Genomic DNA, 23190 nt, shown 5'->3' with positions numbered 1-23190 from the left:
AGGGCGTAAAAAGAAGAACCCCCGGGACAAGACACAAAGGGTCGAGGGAGCCGATTGGTTAAACACAAGGGACCCAGATGATGGGAACAGGTGGTGACAAAAAGGGCACACGACGGAATAAAACCAAACATAACCAAACAGAAACATAACAAAATCCATTTTTTTTCTTTTAACCTTTATGAAACGCCTTTAAAACTTTTACTGTGGGCAGAACAAATACAGTCAAACCTCGGTTTTCGAACGTCTCTGTTGTCGAACAAATCGGTTTTCGACCAAAAATTTCAAGTTTTTTATGCCTCGGATTACGACCGAAAATCGGTTCTTGACCAATCTGAGCGCACTTGAATGCGCCATTTGACTCCTCTCGCCTTCCATACACGAGGAAGTGACGCTTCCTCGGCTAGACGAGGAAGTGACGCTTCCTCATGTAGCGTTCCATCGTGAGCAGATGTGTTCAATAAAGATTTTTTTAAAAAAAGAGCGTGGTTTCGGTTTCGAACATATCGGTTTTCAAACAGCCTTCTGGAACGGATTATAGTCGAAAACCGAGTTATGACTGTACTGTTCAATGAAATGATCCATTCCATGCTCAAACTGCTGCCATTGATTGTCCCTAATATTCTCCCATGAAAGCCCACCGCCTCATTTCTGACATTTTCTGTCCTCCTTCAGGTCCGTGGGGTCGATGCATGGGCAGTGAGTGCGGCCCGGGAGGTAGCCAGAGCAGAGCGGTATGGTGCGCCCACTCCGAAGGTTGGACCACCCTACAAACGAACTGCGACCAGGCAGAACGGCCCAACAACCAACAAAGCTGCTTTCGAGTGTGTGACTGGCACAAAGACCAATATGACTGGCAGCTAGGAGCATGGAACCAATGCGTCCCTGTGTCAATGCGCAGTACGGGGGTGCAACGCCCCACTGTGTGCACCCGGGGCGAGGAGGGGATACAGACCCGTGAGGTGGGCTGTGTCCAGAAAGTGAATGGTGAGCCAGCAGAGGATGCAATCTGTGAATACTTTGAACCCAAACCCCGTCTCGAGCAGGCCTGTCTCATCCCCTGTCCTCGGGATTGTGTGTTGTCGGAGTTCAGTCCATGGACACAGTGTTCGAAGACTTGTGGGATGGGCTTGCAGAACAGAATTCGCATTGTCCTTGCTCCACCGTTATTTGACGGGGCAGCCTGTTTAAACTTGACAGAGTTTCAGACATGCCAACCAGGACCGTGCGAGGGAGAGGAGAGCCTGTACAGTCTTCGGGTCGGATCTTGGGGTCCCTGCTCTGTGCCAATCTCAAGACAAGCCAGACAAGCCAATGAGGGAGACACGACATCCAAAGGAAATGAGAAACCGCCCAAAAAGGAGGGGAAAAAGCAGTCCAGAAGAATGAACAAACAGAGCCAAGAGGGCGGCAAACAGCCCAATGAGGAGGACACGAGGTCCATCCAGAGTGACGAACTTTCCAAAGAGGGAGACAAACAACACAAGTCCAGCAGGAAATTAGGCAAGGCAAACAGAAAACACGACAGACCATCCCATCAGGCAGACCGGCCCAAACGGCAGAGAAAGGCTAAAAACAAAGACAAACGAGAGAAAGTCAGAGAGAAAGTCCGAGAGAGGTTGAGAGAAAGGGCAAGGGTCAAGGATCCCGAGACCCGAGAGCTCATCAAAAAGAAACGCAACAGGAACCGGAAGAACCGCCCTGGAGGAAAATTCTGGGATTTGCAAATTGGCTACCAGACAAGAGAAGTCACCTGTGTGCACAAGAGTGGCAGTGTTGAAGCTCTAAGGTAAGAAGAGAATTATATTCTACCCTATCACCTTGTTCTCCAATGCCATAATGTAATGCTGACTCTTTTAGGACTAGTGATATCGCAATATGCATTTTTTTCCCTCGTTTGTATCAAATTCCTTTTATCTTTACCTGCCATCCATCTCTGCTGTTGCTATCTTACCCTAGTCCAATTGAGACTGATGGTCACCCTATACAGTGAAACTCCTCTACAACGAAATCATGTTTGCAGCAAGAAATTTTTCACAACTGGGGGTTTTTCACTGTAGCAAATTTGATCTCAGATGCAAACACACACACACACACGCACGCACACACACACACACACACACACACACACACACACACACACACACACACACACACACACACACACACACACAAACGTAAGTGTACTCTTTATTTTTATTCCAATAGTGCATAAGTATGAGCATGCACTTATTTGACACTTCATATAGTCAGTGTAGAAAGAAAAAAAAGGAAAGAAATTGCGAAATTTACAATCAGCATTCACTTTCACTTACATCAATTTCTTTGATAACGTCTTTTATTTTGCTTCCGCCGTCTTTCATCTTGATCCCTTTACCCTCTCTTCCAGCGTCAGAGCTCTTCTTGTCTTAGCTGCTTGACATCCAAAGGTCCGTTTTGTAGCCATTTTAGCGATGCAACGTTCCTGCTGCGTCTGAAACTAAAAATAACAAATACTTCCTGGACTACTGCGCATGTGTAAACCAGTGTGGTGGTTGCTGTTGCCGTTTCCGAACAAAGCAGTAGAGGTCGCTGTTGGAATAGACTTCGTTGTAGTGAATCTCGTCGCGAGGAAAGAGGAGAGAAAAAGATTTCGTACAACGCAACAGGGGTTTTTCTCGTTGGATGGGGGCAGGAAAGTGGGAATGGTGTTCATGCATGAAGATTTTTTCACACAAGGGGGTTTTTCGCCCATGTCGTTGTAGAGGAGTTTCACTGTACTGATTGTGGGTTCCCTTTCTTTCTTATGTGGAGAGCTAAAATTCAGTTATTATACCATATAAATTTATGACATTAAAAATTAAATATCGATATTAAATATATATATTAAATATGAGCGTGACAGTCGTGAGGATAAGCGGTTCGGATAATGGACGGATGGATAGTACATTAAATTTAATGTTAAAATGAAAGTTTGCCTTTTTTTTTTACAACCCTTAAGTACTGGTCAAAGTCTGTACGATGTGAAAAAAAATTCAGTTGGATCCTTGTATAATACCCTCTTGACTTTTTTTTTTCCTTGGGAAATGATGGCATTGATATATTTAACGAAACAATGAAATGAAATAAATGAATATAAACCAAATAAATATAAAAAAATAAATAAAAAAATCAGGAATGCAGAAGTGTTCAACTCATCCACTTTGCTGTCCTGAGCCTGAAATGATAAAAGATTTCAACTTGTCAGTCTGAGAAGAGGAGGTGTAACTCGCCTTGGTTGATTCCAATGCAAAATGTGCAGATTGGTTGACATTCGAAAAGATCGTAGAAATGGCATAGCTATACGGTTCATCGGCTATAAAATGTCCTTCACCTGTCAAAAATATTCATTAAGTTAGCGGTCATAGAACCAAAAGGTATAAAGGTTTTCTTTCTATCTTAAACCTTTTCTGTAATCTGCAGCCATTGCTCAAGGAGCTTGTCACAAGTACTAATGACGATTTATGGATCATATTAAAAATTAATGGCATTCCATGAAGGCTATCGTATTTTAATTCTTGTCAAATATAACTCTCGCATTTCTTATTTGACGGTTTCATTTCCTTCTGCGTTATTCTGTGATTGTGTTACATTTCATGACACCGTTTGACAGGTCTCCTGAATTTAAACAGCAGTATTTCTGGTCTTATATTTCTGGATACACTGGACGTTCTGCAATGTCCATTCAAAGACAAACATACAGTCGTACTTTCTTTTTTTCTGTCTCTTCAGTGAGTTCAATATTCACGCGGTCTTTGCTCGGAGGTGAAATGGCCTCGTTCTGTCTGACAAGACTTGCTCAGCTTTAATGGAGGCCACTGAGCAATGACAATTACTCCCTCAGAAAAATCAAGACGTACACAATGCGTTTCCTTATTAACGTCAAAGACAAGGTCAAACTTCAAGCTACGAACGCTTGTCATAATCCAGGGTCAAAATGATGATGCTTTCAAGTTACAGACGCAGATTGTGTTATATTCGTCCCAAAAATCAGACATGTAGCACGATTCAAAGCTGGGAAGAGCCTTGCTTAACTTATTCACTCCCAAAGACGTTTTTAAACGTCTTTTCAGACTTGGTCCAGAATTGGCTGGTACTGAATGAGTTTTAATGATGACTCCTCTTTTTCTCAAAGTAAAATGGATCGCGACCTTTTATAGTATATACAGTCGCACTAACTACGAAACAGGAGTTACTTGGCAGTCAATAGGCGTCACCATATTCAAAAGACGTGCTGTGACATATCAATCATCCAGGCACCTGGGGGGTCCAATGAGATTTAAGGAAGTTCAAGTGCTACCAGGGGTTCCATTCTAGGTCTGCCTCTGGCAGTCAGAGTCCTCCCAGGGTGAAGCAGGAATAGTTAACGCATGAAGAAAACGCTTGAGTTGACAAAAAGTCCTCGAGCCTCCCAGGGTGAAGCAGGAATAGTTAACGCATGAAAAATGCTTGAGTTGACAAAAAGTCCTCGATCTCATGTATCCAATTTGAATGTACGGATCAGAGCAGAGACACTGATTAAATGATGTATCCAATTTGAATGTACGGATCAGAGCAGAGACTCTGATTAAATTATCTCAACTCAACTGTATTTATAGAGCACTTTAAAACAACTACCACTGTATACAAAGTGCTGTGCATGGAGCAAAAATAACTCATGCAACATAAACAATAAATAAAACAAACAAATGAATAAGAGAGACAGTAGAAAGCCCCAGAAGAGTCAAACTAAAAATCAAGTCTCATGCTGAGTCAAAAACAAAAGAATAAAAATGAGTTATAAAACGAGTTTTAACAATGGGCACCAAGGAGGGACCAGCAACGGAAAAAGCTCGATCCCCTTTGTCTAGTCCGCAGACCTGAGGCACTGGGCAGGTTCGTAGGGGCGGATGAGCTCAGAGAGGTAAGGTGAGGCGAGGCCATTTAAAGATTCGAAAACAAATAATAGGATCTTAAAAAGAACTCTGAAATGTATTGGGAGTCAGGGAAAAGATGCCAGTGTTGGAGTTATGTTCTCCCTCTTACGAGTACAAATCAAGAGGCCATCAGCAGCATTCTGGACCAACTGGAAACGCTTCATGGAGGATTGGCTGACTCCAAAGTAAAGTGCATTACAGGAATCCAGCCGAGATGTGCCGAAAGCATTAATTACTGTTTTAAAGTGCTGTTGAGAATGGAGAGGCTTGGCTTTAGCCAGCTGCCTAAAATGTAAGAAGCTGGAATTAACAAAGGCACCAATTTACCGGTCCAATTAAAAATCACTTTCCAGTTTTAGACCCAATTTTGAGACTGTTGGCTTTGCAATATCTGCAGTTGGACTATGGAGAGTCATTCCCTCCCAAAATCAGACTTTGGCAAAATATGATTTAGGCATTTATGTTGTTGACGTGATGATCCTTCTGTAAGTATGGCTTGGCCTTTCACTGACGCGCGTTGGACACACCCACCATGAGTAACCTGGGAATCTGTGCGCGACCTGAAGAGATGTGACTCCCTGAAGTCTGGCTATAAATCATGTAGCATATATTTTACCTGACTTGTGAATGTCTTTCAAATCCATTTGAAAGAAATGGCACACTTTCGATACTTTGTCCACGCATCTGATGAGACAATTTATGAGGAAGTAAGTGTGAAAACTCAATGGAGAACTCCAACCTCCTTAGTATGTTCTGAAACATTTTCACATTTAAAAAAATACTAGACTGCGCCATTGACCGAGGACAGAGTATATTTGATCAGCATTGTTACCCTACCTTGCCAAGTTGGATATGTTCATGTTCCTGTCAAAAAACTGGGAAAAAAAATTGTCAAAAAAAGTATTTGAATTTCATTCAAACTTAAATGTCTTGAAAGCAAAATAATCGATGCTTTGCCTCTGTCATTTTCAGCCTGTGCTCTCATGAGTCGCTGCCAGTGACCTACCAAGCGTGTGTTGTAACGAAAGACTGCGATGTGACCGACTGGTCTGAATGGTCGGCTTGCTCTAAGGAGTGCTATGACCCCAACGGGCCCAAGGGTGAGCAGACCCGCACGCGAAAAGTGAGTCAGTTCCCCGTTGGAGGAGGGGCTGAGTGTCCGGAACTGGAGGAGAACCAGGCATGCAGTCCTGAAGGAGAAACCGTGCCACCCTGTATTGTGTAAGTTGCCAGATTTTTTTTTAAGCGCACAAATATCGCCTTTTAGAATTCCCCCACCCCAACCCCACATCTATTGACAGTTCTGTCTTGTTGGACACCTTTGCTCTACCGAGTGACATTTGAGTTTTGTTTTTTTTTTTCCTATAGCAACAGCATATCATCTACCTCTACCAGCCTTTTTACTGTAACATTTTTGATTTGAAATGTATTTATTTTTTTTAATTTCGAATGTAATATACGCCATTTGCAAGACATTGATTGCAAGACATTTGACCAAAGCCTCTGCTTTGAGTGCCAACGTAGTCATTTATTTATTCCCCACATCTGTTTGCCGAGATTGTAACAAAAAGTCATAATGGAATTCCAAAGACATTTCAGCAGTGATACATGCTCAAAAATGAAAAAAAAAAAAAACAAAAAAAATACCAAAATAAAAACAATAAACATGCCAAATATTTACTATTATCTCAAACAGATCTTTTTCTACTTTGTGCTGTCATTTACATAATTCAACATGAAAATACAATTATAAAATCGAAAATTCTTTTCATGTCCTGAATAAAGTATCTTTGTATCTATCAATGTATTATCTATCTAAAAAGAAATCTATTTAACCCGTGCATATGAATACTTTATTGGGTGAAATGTATATTTGTAGATGAAGCATTACTATACCAACTTTAGCTCGCTAGAAATCCGGTCACTAAACACATTGGCGCAATTAAAGATATGGTTAAGAAAAGAATGACTTGACTGCATCTGTTTAAATAAATATGGTGACATATTTGGTAATGCATTGAATGGCGATCGGACTCCACAAACGTAGACACAAACAAAAGTCCGTTAAAAAAAAAAAAAAATATATATATATATATATATATATATTGATTTGAAGCGCAACAACAAAGTATGAACTGAAATTGCTGGTCAAAAGAACCGGGAAAACAATACATGAACAGAAAGCACTTGCAAAGGCAAGGAAAAAGAAACTCTGAGATATAAACGAAATGACTAAAGTCCAATTTAATAAAAACAAAGACATAAGTCAGATCAAAGACAAAAAAAACCCCATAAATACTGACAATGCGAGAGGCCAGAGTGCAAATACGACAAATGACAAGATCGAGAGGTCTAGAAAACAACACTTGAGCAAGAGCAGCAACAAGGTCAATAATCTGACGCACACTTGGTGCTTGGGTAGTACTTAAGTACATGGCTTAACATGATGATCAAATTGACAGCAGGTGTGCACGCTGGAGGAAAAGCCCTCCACTGCCACCTGCTGGAGACACGCAAGAACACGATCATGACAAATGTATCCTTCTCATAGAACTGACCATAACACCTGCAGCCATATCAGCCATCAACTAATTCTGCGACCTAATTTTTGATAGACAGTAGGTGGGCAGATATGTGCTTTGACCTTGGTGCTATATTTTCTGTATTTCACCAAACACGATGCCCCCCCCCCCCCCCCCTATACTATCCCCTCCCCCGAGGGCTTTTGTAAGACAGCACTTGTGAGAAGGGGGGGAAGCCCATTCATAAATATGGCCCCTTTTATAGGTGACCTCAAAGGAATTCCTTGATCAGCAGAAATGGGAGCAGGATTTACAATTTTCTGACCTAAGGATTGGAGTAGCCATGTGTTATTGTTGATTCAAACTTCCGTAAATTGATTGAACCGAATGCAGCAAGCTTCAATGAGCAGTCTTTTTGCTCGGTTGACATTGAGACACTCCAGTGGAAGTCCTAAGGCTTTATGTAAACACAACTCAAGTTCAATAACAAAGAAGCCTCAATAGCCACTAGACAGTGTAGCTTAACGAAAACAACAAGTACAGTGGGATCTCTACTTCTGAAATTAATTGGTTCTGGAAGAAATTCCTTATTTTGTAAGTCGAGACGCGTTTTCCATGTACATGCCCTAATCCGTTCCAAGCCCCCCCCCCCAAAAAAATTTAGAAAACACAAATGTTTTCTAAAGCATAAACATGCATCAAAATATGTAACAAATACATGTTACAATTAGAATATTGCACAATAAATGAGAGTTGTGCATAGTGTAAAAAACAAAGAATAAAGAATAAAAATGGTCATTTAACTTTTAACTGTGTCCTCATCGTTTTTTGCCCTCTTTAGTTCTCTCTCAGAAGTGTTTTTTTTGCCTGGCATTTTGTAAAGAACTGATCCAAGGACATTTGCTCTTTTCGGCTTTTAACAATCCTTTGAAAATGTCCAAAACAAAGATTAGTGTAGTGAGCAAACGCCTGACTGGTGAACACTTTTTCTGGGTGATTCGCATTTACGTCAACCGAGGGGCGGATGACGAGGACGCTGTATAGACACAGATCTATCTATCTACACCAGGCATGTCCAGCTCTAGGCCTGGAGGGCCACCGTCCTGCCTGTTTTCCATCTCTTCCGGCTGTAACACACCTGATTCAGATGATCAGCTCATCATCCAGCTCGGAATTAGCAATAGAATGATCCTGATTACTTGAATCAGGTGTGTTGCTGGACAGTGGCCCTTGAGGACCGAGTTTGGACACCCCTGATCTACACACATAGACACGTTCGGGAGAGGTTCCTCTTAGCCAATGGGATGCCAGGATGGTGCTCGGGAATAGCCAATGGCAGAGCAGTTATAAATACAGTCAAACCTCGGTTTTCGAACGTCTCTGTTCTCGACCAAATCGGTTTGAGACCAAAAATTTTGAGTTTTTCATGCCTTGGATTACGACCGAAAATCGGTTCTCGACCAAACTGAGCGCACTTGAATGCGCCACTTGACTCCTCTCGCCTTCCTTGCGCGAGGAAGTGATGCTTCCTCGGGTAGACGAGGAAGTGACGCTTCCTCGTGTAGCGTTCCATTGTGAGCAGACGTGTTCAATAAAGATTTTTTTTTTTTTAAAAAAGAGCGTGGTTTCGGTTTTCGAACAAATCGCTTTTCGAACAGCCTTTTGGAATGGATTATGGTCGAAAACCGAGGTATGACTGTATGTTGCGCTCAGGAAACTCGGGGCCCATACTGTATTTTTACCATTCGTATCTTGAAATTTCTTTCGTAACAATATTTTCCAGTTGAGGCGTTTCGTGACTTTAAAATTTCATATGAAGAGACATTAGTCAGTAAAGTTGCTACATATTGGCTTTTGATCTTTTACTTGATCTGACTTGATCACCGAAATTTATTTGTATGAGACACACTATAATATGTGTCCAGATTGAGCGATCACGGTAAACCATTTCCGATCAACGTCTTTCCACAGTTACAACTGGAAGACCACCGAGTGGACGGAATGCAGGGTGGACATGTTGCTGAGCCAACAGGACCGTCGCAGAGGAAACCAGACTGGCTTGTGTGGAGGTGGCATTCAGTCCCGGGAGGTTTACTGCGTCCTGGCCGGTGAAGAGACGCCATCCGATCTCAGTTCTCTCAAGAGCAAAGAAGGTAATCGACAAGCAACATTAAATATCAACTCCACTCCACCAGTGTATTTTCTATTTTTCGATGGTGATTCATACGTCCAGAAAGGGTGCAGTGAATTTTAAATTGTCCTTGAGTTTACGGTGTTTCAATTCATATGCTGTCCAGTAATTCCACTGTGACAATTTGCGACGTATCAAAACTATTTTGGCTTGAAAAAGATTCTAAGGTTCAGCTTCGATCAGTTTTTCAGTCAAGTGGTCATCAGGGTGTGGTTGTTTGGTATTCTTTATTTGGTACCAAATCGGGATGTAAATACAGTACCTTGTGAGAATAAATGCAACAATAACACTCTGCATTACAAAAAAAAATAAAAATATCAGAATTGCCCATTCTAACAAGAAAAACGGAAAAATAATCCCCCTCTTTGCAGCTGTATTAGCGTTATCTCTTCAGAGAAGACTTTGTACAAATATTTGGGAATGTGTTCATGGAAATGTATCCAGAAGAGCTTTAAAAGGTCAAGGACGTGCAGAAGGAGATTACTGCATATGCTCACATTCCCATTTATTTTCCATTTTCTTCTTTTATTTTTCCTGTTGACTTTTTTTTTTTTTTTGTCACCGCCGCCATATTGTGAAAATCAGTTTGGAAAGAGAAACATGCTGGGTTGGCCTATGTTGGAATAAGATCATCGAGCTCTATGGTTGTCATTACACTTTTCCTCTTTGCTACCAACTGTACCCTTCTCTGATGGCATCACAAAAAATAAAAGATGCTGAGAATACACAGTCAAAGAAAAAGCGATGCATGATTGTGGAGTTAAAATGGTGTCATGAAAACGGATTTGAAAGTCGGTTTCTATTATATCGAACGGAATCGAATTGTTTCATTTTAAAATATTTAGATACCGAACAAAATGTCTTCTTTTGGAGAGATGCACACCCCTTATGTGTGTGTGTGTGTCCCCTTATGTGTGTGTGTGTGTGTGTGTGTGTATATATATATATATAAAACTACATCAAAACTCTACATCTGCCACGGCCAGTGGCAGCCAAAATAAACACAGGGGAAGCTGAGCATTTGTTTGGCGACGGCATGCAAGAGGTAGGAGTGAAAAGCGCTTTCATCAGCACACGTGTTTTCAAACAAGATGATGGGAGAACATCTGTGAAAGCTGTCAGATGGTCAAATAGTTGTTTGTGAGCTTTTACATCATCTGTTCAGTGTTGCGGGTTACACTCACACACACCCACACACGCGCACACACACTGGCACACACACACACACACACACACACACACACACACACACACACACACACACACACACACACACACGTGCGCGTATCTGAGCCATAACATCTGGTATGTCGCTTTCCCATCCATGTGTGGACCAGAGATGAGAATTGAATTGGTTTTCCCCTCATATTAATTCCGAGACGTCACCACTTTAATATATGCAAATATGCATGCAAAAGCCATGCTGAGTCGACAGCAGCTGAAAAATGAGCTTTCACCTAAATTGGTGGCATCGCTGCTTGTACGGAGGCTGGAAGTGGCTTGCTCTGATGCCTGTGCTTATTCATTGACATGATAAGTCTCAGTCCATCTGGCCAAGGAAGCCGAACTGGCGTCTTCGACTGGAAAATTCTTCAGATCATCTGCTTCCTACCAGCCACCCACTTTTATCCTGTAGTGTTATATTTCACGCTGCCAATTCGGATAACAGCATTCAGTTTCACACTTTCGATCATTTGCCGCTATAAATACTGCCGGGATGAAATGGGACACTGTCAGCTCCACCTGCAAAGCCAACCTGCTCAAGTGTGTGGAATGTGTTTCTGAGTGGTCTTGAATAGCATTAGAAGATTTCACTGGAGATATTATCAGGGTGCAAAAGATGAGGAATAAAAACACAAAATATCGAAACGCTAAAGTTTGCGGGAAATCGGACGCTGCGGTGAATGCGGATTTCAGTCTCATTGGAACTGTCATGTTGTGAGAGTTGGGTGATCATTGGATATTATTGAGTGATTTCGTAGCTTGTATGTGATTGCTTTGAGTTTAACAGTTTACATCCATATACATCAACTGGTTATCTCTAGGACTGAGACATTTCCTGTAAGATGAATAGAAATGAAATACAGGTACTTTCAGAAATAATAATAAAAGACCGTGAAAGGGAATTAGGAATACTAAAAGCCAATAAGCAAAAAAAAAAAAAAACAACAAAAAAAAAAAAACCCACTTTGTGTGTAACATAAACCAGGTGGAGCAGGTTAGCTGCAAATAGGTGCGTGTCATTATAGGTACCGTATTTTCCGCACAATAAGGCGTTGCGGATCAATCAATCAATCAGGCGCACCTTCAATGAACAGCCTAGTTTAAAACTGTTTTCATGTATAGGGTGTACCTCATTATAAGGCGCATAGAATAGAAGCTACAATAGTGGTTGCGGGTGCATTATGTGTCCACTAGATGGAATTACGCTAAACGGAATACAATACAATACAATACATCTTTATTTATGTAGAGCTTTCACAACCGCTGCAGCTGTAACAAAGCGCTTTACAGAAAATGTAATATACTACATCCAATAAATCAGAGTATTGATCTCTATATTAGGCGCATCGGATTATAAGGCGCACTGTCGGATTTTAAGAAAATTTCATGCTTTTAGGTGCGCCTTATAGTGCAGAAAATACGGTTGTTTTTAGAACTCATAGGTCCTTCAGGCCGTTATGAGTGCAAAGTTCAAACGTTAGTATCTGTGATGGTTTGGGGGTTGGTAAGTATGGGTAACTTGCTCATCTGTGAAAGTACCATTGAAGGTACACACAGGTTTTGGAGCAACATATTCTGCCAATCCAAGCAGCGTCATTTTCAAGGATGTCCCAGCTCATTTCACTAAGACAGTTCCAAACTACCTTCAGTATTTGTTGCAACAGGTTGGCTTTGTGGTAAAAGATTGTGAGTGGCTGCCAGTAGTCCAGACCTGTTTCCAATTAAAAATGTGTGTAGCACATTATAAAATGCAAAGTATGCCAAAGGAGACCGCAGACTGTTGACCAACTGAAGATGAAAAAATTCCACCCACAAAGTTTCAACAACTAGTGTGTTCAGTTCCTTAATGTTTATTGAGTGTTATAAAATGAAAGGGATGTAATGCAGCCGTAAACATGACAACCCATCCCAGCTTTTTTGGAACGTGTTGCAGGCGATACATTCAAAATGAGCAAATATTTGCAAAAACAATAAACTTCATTTGTTTTAATATTAAATATCTCGGATTATTGGTGCATTCAATTGAATCCAAAAGGATTTGCAAACCATTGTATTTCATTTTGAAATACATTTGAAACAATGTCCCAACTTCCCTGAAATTGGAGTTTAATAAAAATAAGTACTTTTTCTTCATTTTGGACTCTGTGCTTCCGTAAACAAAATACAATGCGGAGCAGAATGCTTGCTGCTGTGTGCCATGCTGGAAGGGAAGACTTCAATAGAAACACAAGCCACAAAGCAGAGGACAAATACAAGCTGATAAATGTTGAAAAAATAGAAGTCCCTAAATGGATACAGGATTTGTGGGTTCAAAGTCACCCTGTGCTTGTTGAGAATCAGCTGTCAGTACAAGGTCTTTGCATATGTCCCTAATTAATAATTGTCATAATAGATATCCCTTTTAATTTTTCATGGCAAACCATGTCTCTTTTAATAATTAATAAAGCATACTATTCATGGGTGAATGTAGGTGTTACTTCAACAGTTCACCAATCTCTTTTCCTTCAAAGAAGCAACCTCGCCACTGGGAGAGCAAACCCTGAAATGGGGGTTGGAACAGTTGTGCCACTCTGATGCCACAGAGCCTAACATCCTAACATGGAAAGAAAATGAATGTTTGTTCAGCCACCAGTCTCAGAGGATCCTAATTTGGCAGCTGGAAGTAGAGCACAATGAAACCAAGACCATCTGGTAGACTGGCACAGTGTTACCTGGTCAAGGTTAGCACGTGCTGAGTTTTCCATTCATCAAGCTTTGTTGTGGTTGTGTGCAGCTGTTTGACTGAACAAGGAGAACAAAGGAACTATTGTCTTCCAAACACTAGTTATGAGCCATGCCACCGCATCTGAGGAAAATCAACCACTCAGAGAAAGAAGGTGTGACGCACAAAGTGTCAACATTGTGATGTAATTACTACAGTGAAACTCCTCTACAACTAAATCATGTTTGCAGCAAGAAATTTTTTCACAACAGGGGACTTATCACTGTAGCAAATTTGATCTCAGACGTAAACATGAACAAACACAAAGAACATATATGTGTACTTTTTATTTTATTCCAATTGTGCATAAGTATGAGCATACACTTATTTGACACTTCATATAGCCAGCGTAGAAAGAAAAACAGGGAAAGAAATTGCAAAATTTACGATAAGCATTTACTTTCACTTATTTCAATTTATTGCATAATGTCTATTATTTTGCTTCCTTCATCTTTCATTTGTATTACCTTTATCCTGTCTTCAAGCGTTAAAGCTTTTCTTTTCTTAACTCCTTGGCATGCAAAGGTCTGTTTTGTCGCCATTTTAGCAAGGAAACGTTCGTGCTGCGTCTGAAACAAATACTTCCTGTACTACTGCGCATGTGTAAACCAGTGTGGTGGTTGCTGTTACCATTTCTGAACGAAGCAGTAGAGGCAAGAGTAGAGAAAAAGATTTCGTATCACGGAACAGGGGGACTTTTCGTTGTAGTGGGAGCAGAAAAGTGGGAATGGCTTACATGCATGACATTTTTTTCACACTAGGGGGTATTTTCGCCCATGTAGGTTTCATTGTAGAGGAGTTTCACTGTATCAGTCAATCTGAACATTTGGGAAATAACTCCTTTTTTTTTTTTTTTTTTTGGTTAAATTGCAAACCTCCCTTTTAAGGATACACCCAAAAAAGTGTCGCGAGAAGCCGTTCCAAACAAAAGTTATTTGCTCATTCAGCACACAAAAAAATATGTTTACGTTGGATAAACTTAATATCGTACTAACACAGCAATGTGCAGTTGGATAGAAAAAGTTCTGTTTTTTGTTGTTGGCAATATAGTGGACCGTCGCAGAGTCACATATGTGTGGATTTATTTCCATTTTTTCCCCAGTATTTTTATTTAGATATGTATTTATTTTTTGGTTGAGTAGGTGGGGCTGATTTATTTATTAATTTTTTTGAAGACCTATCACTTGTTCCCGTTAAATGGGCAATGAAGGGCATATCAGAAGTGCACACATTTAAGTGATACCATTAAAAGATGCGCCTTGAGCCAAGAAGAAGGTAAATTACATCTGAATGAGTTCCGAGTCCTGTTGTGGCACAGCAATAATGATTCATCAGCCTGATGACCTTGCAGAGAGTCACCTACCGTTGTTCTGAGCCACCGAGAAACCCGCCAACATGAAAGTGATGATAATTTAAGAAAATAATAAATCTTCATGAATCGTCAGTGGAAACCTGGCTATTGTCGGTTTGGGGAATTGAAATGTAGTGTAAAGTGTAAGTTAATTGTAATTGTATTGCATAAATGTTGTTTCTAAAGAATAGTGGGGCATGTGGTTTGTCCTGATGAACAATGAGAATTTTAAGTAACTGGAAACTGAAGTACAGCAGTAATATCAGTTTCAGATTTCCAGCCGATTGTGCCAATCTTAAAGAAAGTTCCTTTAAGCCTTGATGCAGAGGAAACCATGAAAATACCGTATTGGCCCGAATATAAGACGGCCCTGATTATAAGACGACCCCCTCTATAAGTTTGAAAAAATACTTTTTGAACACCAAATTAATTTTTATACAGAAAATAATTACAGTACATCTGTAACAAATGATTATAACAATATATTTGAGAGAAAAAGCATGTTACTTTGCCTCATTCAAATCTTAATATCTGAACATTTAAATATGTAAACTAAAGTGCAATCACATTCGTAAATGAATGGCTTCTGGTTTTTGAAATGTAAATGACATCATAACTTCTCCTCAGCTGCCGGTTAACCTGGCCGATCTTCGAGCCACTTTTCTCCAGATTGTCACTACGTTTCTCCATTTTCTGTTATCTCTTCTATTATTTTCTTCTCTTTTCTTTCTTACCGCTATTTTTTATTTTTCTTCTTTGTGCTACCGCTATTTTTATTTTTATGCTTCGTGACAGGGGTTCGCTTTGACCTGCGGAGTCAAGTTCAGCATTCGCTTCAATGGTATCTGGCACCATCTAGCGTCGTGAATGGGTATAATGTCTAGACCCCGAATATAAGACGACCCTACACTTTTTCAGTCTTATTTCAATGCAAAAAACAACGTCTTATATTTGGGCCAATACGGTACCATCTTGAATCCAGGATGTTTTTACTACAGGTTACAAAAGGTGATGTCCAGCTATCTATCTCTCTGTCTTGCTAGTGATTGAGCTAGCCAGCTCGCTAGTTATCTAGCTAGCCAACTATCTGACTAGCTATCTAGCTAGCCATCTGTCTCTCTCTCTCTCTCTCTCTCTCTCTCTCTCTCTCTCTCTCTCTCTCTCATACTATTCTCAAAATGTTTGATTGAGGTGTATTTTCCCTGCCATGATGTGTCGACTTTTTTATTTTTTTGCGTTCCATTTAGCACTACGGCCAGTGAGCAGTGATCTGTGTGTTGGGATTCCTCCCAACACCACCCAGCTCTGCCATATAAACTGTCCGGTCGAGTGTGAGGTATCATCCTGGAGTGCCTGGGGACCCTGCACCTTTGAAAATTGCCAGGATCAAACAGCAAAGAAAGGTAACGGTAGTTGTACTGCATCTGTGATAGGTGATCATGTCATTCATATTGGCAAAAATCTGCTCTTAAGAGTTTCATTTCCTGGGCCACAATGAGAATGGTCAAGCTAATTGAGTCAGTTTATGCAGATGTAGCAATGCCAACTACACAAATAAATTAAAATCAAAAAAAAAAAACATGTCAGAAATTCCTCTGTGCAACCAAATAAAGATCGTAAAAGGTCAATTAATACATTTCATAGAGTGCAGCCTTGAAAAAGCAAAACTAGAGTATTCAAGAGGTACTGTAATATTTCATTGTAGGGTGGAATATAGATCTACAATTCTAATATTAAAAGGAAAAAAAGAAATCTCAGTTGCATGCAAAACTCTCAATTGAGAGACTGTACAAGCCATCGTTGCATTATCGTCACTTTTATCGTTTTACACAACAAATCAAGCGAATGACGGACAACATCAACAACAAGACAATGGATGGTGGAGTCAAGTTGAGTTGATGGGACTTACTGATAAAAAGCCTTTCATGATCAGCATGTCTTCTGGTCTGGTGTTGACTCATTGTTCTATAAGGGGCTTTCGTTGGGCCCCTTCCTTCCTCAGTGTATTTTTGATAAGCCCATGACACCTCCAGAAGGCTCAATAGTCGCACCTGCCACTCCAGGTATGCCGCATTCCACTTTTATCCCTCAGTGATCACCTCACAGCTCAGTTGGAATCCTTCATCTTAATCCGCAGCAATTTAAAATGTATTAGCCACATGGTGGCAATAGATACAACACAGCTTGTGACAGCGTGGAGATTTGAAACCATATTTTTTTTTCAGATCATGATGCCAGCTGCAAACAGACACACGGTCTTCCTTTTTTTTCTTCAGCATCCTTGTTTCCCCCCTACTTCAAAGCTAGCTTGGGACTATGGCAAAAAACTAGCATTTATGCTAAGTCCGGCGCATTTACACTGTTTCTTCTTGTGTTGATTAACGTGCACTGTCCCAATTAAATAAATAAATAACATAGATAAAATAAATAAATAAAACTGTTTCTAAGATGATGGAATCGACATAGGTCATCACATCCCAATACAATATTATTTCCATGATGTTTGTGTCTTTCATTAAAATGAAGCCTTCTGCTCAGCCAACTCACAACCCCGCAAGTCTGAATACATGAAGTTGACCGTATGGAATCAATGCCTTATACAAGCCTCATCTTTCATGATGCATTCCTTTCTTCTCCCTGGCTTTGAGATAAATCCTCCATCAGTGGGTTTCTGGACACATGGCAATCCTGTATATGTAAAGCTGCAGGAACTGGTTCAATAAAGGTTTTTAAGGGGAGCAGAAAGACAAATTCTACATATCAAAAGTCAGATTCTGCCTCCTCAACCTGAGCTCTGCAGGCAGTCCTGAGCTCTGCTGTGTTATCGGGTTTGAGCAGAAGTGTGGATTAGGGGGTGAGTGACCTTGGCTACTTAACGCCTCCCTCATCCCAGGACCTGGATCATGGAATCTCATGCCCTTGAGCAAGGGAAATGACCAACACATGGGTAGTAAAAACTAAAACTATCAGGAAAAACTAGACCCAAGGCCTAGCTTTAGTATGTCCAATAAATATTTTGGAAAGACGGTGCTTCTGAACGTTAATTTCACTCTCATGTTACTGCTGTTTCTTAACAGGGTTCAAAATGAGGAAACGGAAGATCATCAACGATCCAACGGGTGGGACAGGAAATTGCCCACACTTGGTGGAAGCAATACCATGCGAAGACCCCAGATGCTATGACTGGCTCGTGGTTAAGCTGGAAGAGTGCATCCCTGATAACGAGAGGGAATGTGGACCAGGAACAAGAAATCCTCAAGTTCAGTGTGTCAACAGTGATGGTTTGTTGAAATTTATCAGGATTCTCCTTTATCATGGTTTTGCTATCATTCGTCTTCATCCTCAAAGATCCCGACTGCTATGTTGGGATGTTCTGGTACTCAAGTGGTAGTTAACAGGAGACAGACTGCAACAAAGCACTGCAAAAGTCACACAAATTAGCATCCATTTTCCATCCATTCATTTTCCGATCCACTTTATCCTTACATGGGTCACGGGGGGTGCTGCAGGCTATCCCAGCTGTCTTCAGGCAGTAGGCAGGGGACACACTGAACCGGTTACCAGCCAATCGCAGGGCACACAGAGACGAACAACCATCCGCGCTCACACTCACACGTTGGGACAATTTTTAGTGCCTGCCATGCATGTTTTTGGAATGTGGGAGGAAACCGAAGTACCCGGAGAAAACCCACGCAGGCACGGGGAGAACATGCCAACTCCACACAGGAAGGCCAGAGCCGGGATTGAAACCACAATCTCTGCACTGTGAGTTCGACGTGCTAACCACTGGACCAGCGGGCCGCCCCACACAAATTAGCATCCCACCACAATTTTCTGGAAAAGTATGCCTTGAAAGGGAACAAAAATGTCACTTGCCTAGCGTCAGAAATCAGAAAGCATATGGCAGCTCAGTACACGACATGCATTTAATGACGCTTAGATGTCTTGAAGAAATATTGATGATGTACACAAATTAATTTGACCATGCAGGCAGTATTTTGATTAGCATCTAGCGGAAATCATAACTAATGAGTACATTGAAGAGCACCAGAGAACCATGATTTTTTTTTTTCTGGTTCATAATCAACAATGCTGAATATCAATTTCTTAAACAGTACCTAATGACGAAGCAACTCAATGTGTTCTTTTCAGCGGTATCGCACTGTGCAGTACACTGACCTCTAGGTTTTAGACTACACGCATATGTCGAAGTGGTCTCATAAACATATATCGTATTTCTGCACACTAAGGCGCTTCGGAGTATCAGGCGCACCTTCACTGAATGGCCTATTTTAAAACTGTTTTCATATTTTGGGCGCGCCATGTTACAAGGCGCATAGAATCAAAGCTACAATAGTGGCAGCGTTTGCGTTATGCATCCACTAGATGGAGCTACGCTAAAGGGAATACAATGCAATACAATACAATGCAGCTTTATTGAAAGAGCTTTCACAACCGCTGCAGCTGTAGCAAAGCGCTTTACAGAGAATTTAAAATACTACGTCCAAGAAATCAGAATATTGATCCATATTGAAGGCACATCGGATTATAAGGCGCACTGTCGGCTTTTGATAAAATTGAATGCTTTTAGGTGCATCTTATGGTGCGTAAAATACGGTACTCTGACTGTGGTTTTAGCATCAAAGGAGGTCAAACTTTACAACATTATTGTAAGCATGTTGACAAGTATGATATTGGAATCTAATTCACTGCGGGGATGCATGACCATTTCAGAGCAATGAAAGATCACAGAGATCGTGGGGAAATGTTCTTGCTCATTCCGGTGACAAACTGGCTGTCCGTCAAAGGGTTTGTGCTTGTTAACTGTAGAGGTGAACTGTTGTCGACTAATCTTTGCAGTAACAATCATGGCTAAGTTGGCGTAAACACTTTAATTTGATCAAATGTAAGCCAATTTATCGCATTCAAAGTGCCACTAAATCCAAGCCCTTGGAACTTTTACAAACAACTTTTCACCCTGTAGACAACTTTAAGTGTGGCGCTTGGCGACTCACCAAACCTGGAATCTTTCAGTGTGTGCGGTAAAGTCTGCAACAAGTATTCGAAAGCTCTAAGAGAGAAAAGAACTGATAATTGAGACAAGAGGGACAGAGCATATGTGAAAATTATGAATAGATTCTCGAGTCATAACGCCACAGGCAATGGAAGGCTCTTGGGAGCGAGAGAGAGGGAACACGCACGTAACGAGGATCTCATTCACAAGCACAATTGTGGGATTACCATTTTCGACATCCCCTGTAGACTTGTTCTCTACCATTAATTAGCCACGTTCCTTTTTTTTTTTTTTTTGCCTTGATCATGACATGAAAATACTGCTTTGAATAATCATCGCGTATGACCACGGTGGGCAGTGGCCTGCATTATGTCTGTTTTGATCGGAAAACTGTCAGTGTATTTTGAGGTTCTAATTTACTCGAAACTGTGGCACGAACGTATTCCAGTCAGTTCATACGTGCTGTATTCAGAATGCTTGCAAAAGCACTTTTCAGTTGCTCTTGACATCCAATCAGCAGGTTGGTGCTTCAGCGGCCCTTCAAACTCGCCAAGTTAGACTTAAATTATGCTGTGCGTGAATGGACAGCTGTACTCCAAATAAAATAAATCACCTGGCTCACTTTACGAGCCTTGGCGGTTTATGGCGGCTTTAAAAGGGTCAAAAGGGTGGCTGCAGGCAAAGTGTTCTATTTTTAAAATTGATCGTGTAAATCTCTTTTTGCATTTTTGTATTAAGGGTGGTGTAGTTGAGGTCCATATTGGTGTGAACGTTAGTTCAGATTTATTCAAGTTTTTCTCGATATGTGCTCTGTGATTGGCTGGTGACCAGTCCAGGATTTAGTCCGCCTATTGCTCAAAGTCAGCGGGGATCCACTCCACTTCCCCACGATCTGTGTTATGGAAAACAGCATCCCTTCATTTTCTCGACCACTGATTATTCTCTGTAAAGTTCAGCAGTCATACTTAAAACGTCAAGCATTGGCAAGCCCCGTCACCTGAAGTTGTTGCGCGGTTTCCCTTTTAATATTTCGCAGTGGAGGCCATCGTCAGTATTGTAAATCTTTGTCTTTCAGGCAATTTCATGGTGAAGATAAAGGAAATAGAAATGAAATAGCAGCAGTGTTCAAAGTCATCTGAAATCTAATAAGCGATGCCAGATGGCCATTAACCCTTTTATGTGCAAATAACGATAACCTATATCAGAATTTTTTTTTCTCGTGTTTTTATTAGTCTTTAGGCATGAAAAAATATATAATGGCAGTGAATGGTAACCCACATAAGGGTCCATTGCAATGGTTGATGCACAACTGTGACATAAAGATGAATTTATACATGAGAACACAACATTCGAATAGCTGTCCACTCTAGTAACCGCTGTCCCTGAAAGGGACAGAATTAAGATGACCTCAGAATTGAAAATCATTTGTTGGTCAACTGAAGCAGTTCCTCAATATAGAAAATACATCTTGAATTACATAAACATCAGGCAGCCATTGGAATGACCAGCCATTATCTATCACGGGGAAAGCTTCAATAACAGATTTGCGCTCCTCTCTCGTCGAGCATCATCACCAAGGACACCCCTCAGTTTGCCCTCACAGCCACCTTATTGATCTCTTGTTGTCCCCTCCTGATGAAAATGGATCTGTTATTTCCCCTTGAGGTCTGTGTGTGGGTGTGTGCCATTCACAACACAACATGACATTCTTGCTAGCCTTTACAATGAGATGTTCATGGTGCTTCAGTGATGGGATGAAATGAAAGCTTGCACATCTCACTCAATAATGGTTGCATGTGCTAATCAACAGCACCACTTTTAGGGTTTTTTTTATTCATGCCCAGTCCAAGTCTGGCGTTAGGTGTGGTCTAAAACTGCACAGGGGTGAGCTAGACTAAATTTGGGTATTTCTGGAGTCCAAAAAAATAAATGCTTCATGAAGCAAATTTGAAGCTTCATTTTCCCATTACTCCGAACACTTGTTCTATCACTTCAAATTTCATGTTGTGCTTGCAGGGCTAGTACAAATGTTCCATGGTAGAACCATCATCACCAAAACTCTCTTTTAATAGTGATCCCTGCCACTTTTACACCTGTTGCCAACAGCATGCACAATCTGCTTGAGTGAAAATGCAATTTTAGCACCTGGTATTTGGGATCTTGGTAAAACATCAAAACCTTAGTACTTGTACAAAGTAAATCAGGTGCCTCATTCCCGACAACAGCACCCACAGTTTTAGTGTGAACACACAATGTATGATATGCTTTTCGAGATCTTAGTTAATCAGGCTCATATGTTCTACAATAATGTATTCATGTCACTTATAGCACAAACCCAAAACGTAAAACAAAACAAAACAAACAAAAAAAAAAAAACCACTAGATGTTTTCAAGAATACACTCAGAGTCTCAAGTACCAATACAAAAGCTTATTGATTTCTTTCCAAACACTAACATGATGCTGTCCTTAACACGAGCCTTTTTGTCACCAGGTGAATATGTGGAGAGGCAACTCTGCCGTGACGCCATCCTGCCTATGCCAATAATCTGTGAAGTGCCTTGCCCAAAGGACTGTGCCCTCAGTACTTGGACCCAATGGTCCCTCTGCTCCCACACCTGCTCTGGAAAAAATACAGAAGGCAAGCAGACCAGAGCTCGGTCCATTTTGGCCTACAATGCAGGAGAGGGTAAGAGGATAACGCTTGGAATGTAACTATTGAAGTAATGTAACTTTTTTAAATCAAGTAATTAGCAAAGTAACTAAGTTCCTTTTTAAAGCAAGCCTTTTTTCGTAGTTTATGAAAATACATGTACAATATTCAATTCAATTTCAGTTTCAAAATGAGTTTGACTTACCGCCATTAGCATATCGCTAGCTATGACTTCTGCTAGTCAAAGTCCGATCTTATTCACGCTGTGGCTAGCGACTAGAGTATTACCCTCACCCAAAATTCTATGTTCTGTGTGGAAACTTGGTACGCTTAAGTACTCTTCTGAAAAAAATCGTAATACATATACATGTAACTTTTTAGTAGCTGTTCGCGACCCAACCACTTTCGGTCTCCACCCATCAGTTGGGGATCACTGATTTAAATCATGCTGAAATTATGCACATAGTAGTGTGTTTTACACGCCAACCTGTTAATGCTAATAACAGGATAGAACATGTTCTCACCTTCGTGGTGTGAAGGCGAAG

At 40.8% G+C, this 23190-nt stretch overlaps 1 protein-coding gene across 2 annotated transcripts in view; it reads left to right on the top strand.

Moving 5' to 3' along the window:
• Positions 1-23190, top strand: part of thsd7aa (thrombospondin, type I, domain containing 7Aa) — an 80139-nt gene that overhangs the window by 31237 nt on the left and 25712 nt on the right. For both annotated transcript variants that reach the window (XM_019857334.1, XM_019857333.1), the window contains exons 2-7: positions 673-1786; positions 5904-6152; positions 9425-9606; positions 16228-16383; positions 18058-18261; positions 22487-22681. In XM_019857334.1, coding sequence (XP_019712893.1) covers positions 673-1786; positions 5904-6152; positions 9425-9606; positions 16228-16383; positions 18058-18261; positions 22487-22681 — 2100 coding nt within the window. The remainder of the gene's footprint in view (positions 1-672; positions 1787-5903; positions 6153-9424; positions 9607-16227; positions 16384-18057; positions 18262-22486; positions 22682-23190) is intronic.

The sequence above is a fragment of the Hippocampus comes genome, unplaced genomic scaffold, assembly GCF_001891065.2.
Source record: "Hippocampus comes isolate QL1 unplaced genomic scaffold, H_comes_QL1_v1.1 scaffold73, whole genome shotgun sequence".
Taxonomy (NCBI): Eukaryota; Metazoa; Chordata; class Actinopteri; order Syngnathiformes; family Syngnathidae; genus Hippocampus; species Hippocampus comes.
Note: the sequence above shows the minus strand (reverse complement) of the source record. Positions and strands in the feature narration are given on the sequence as shown.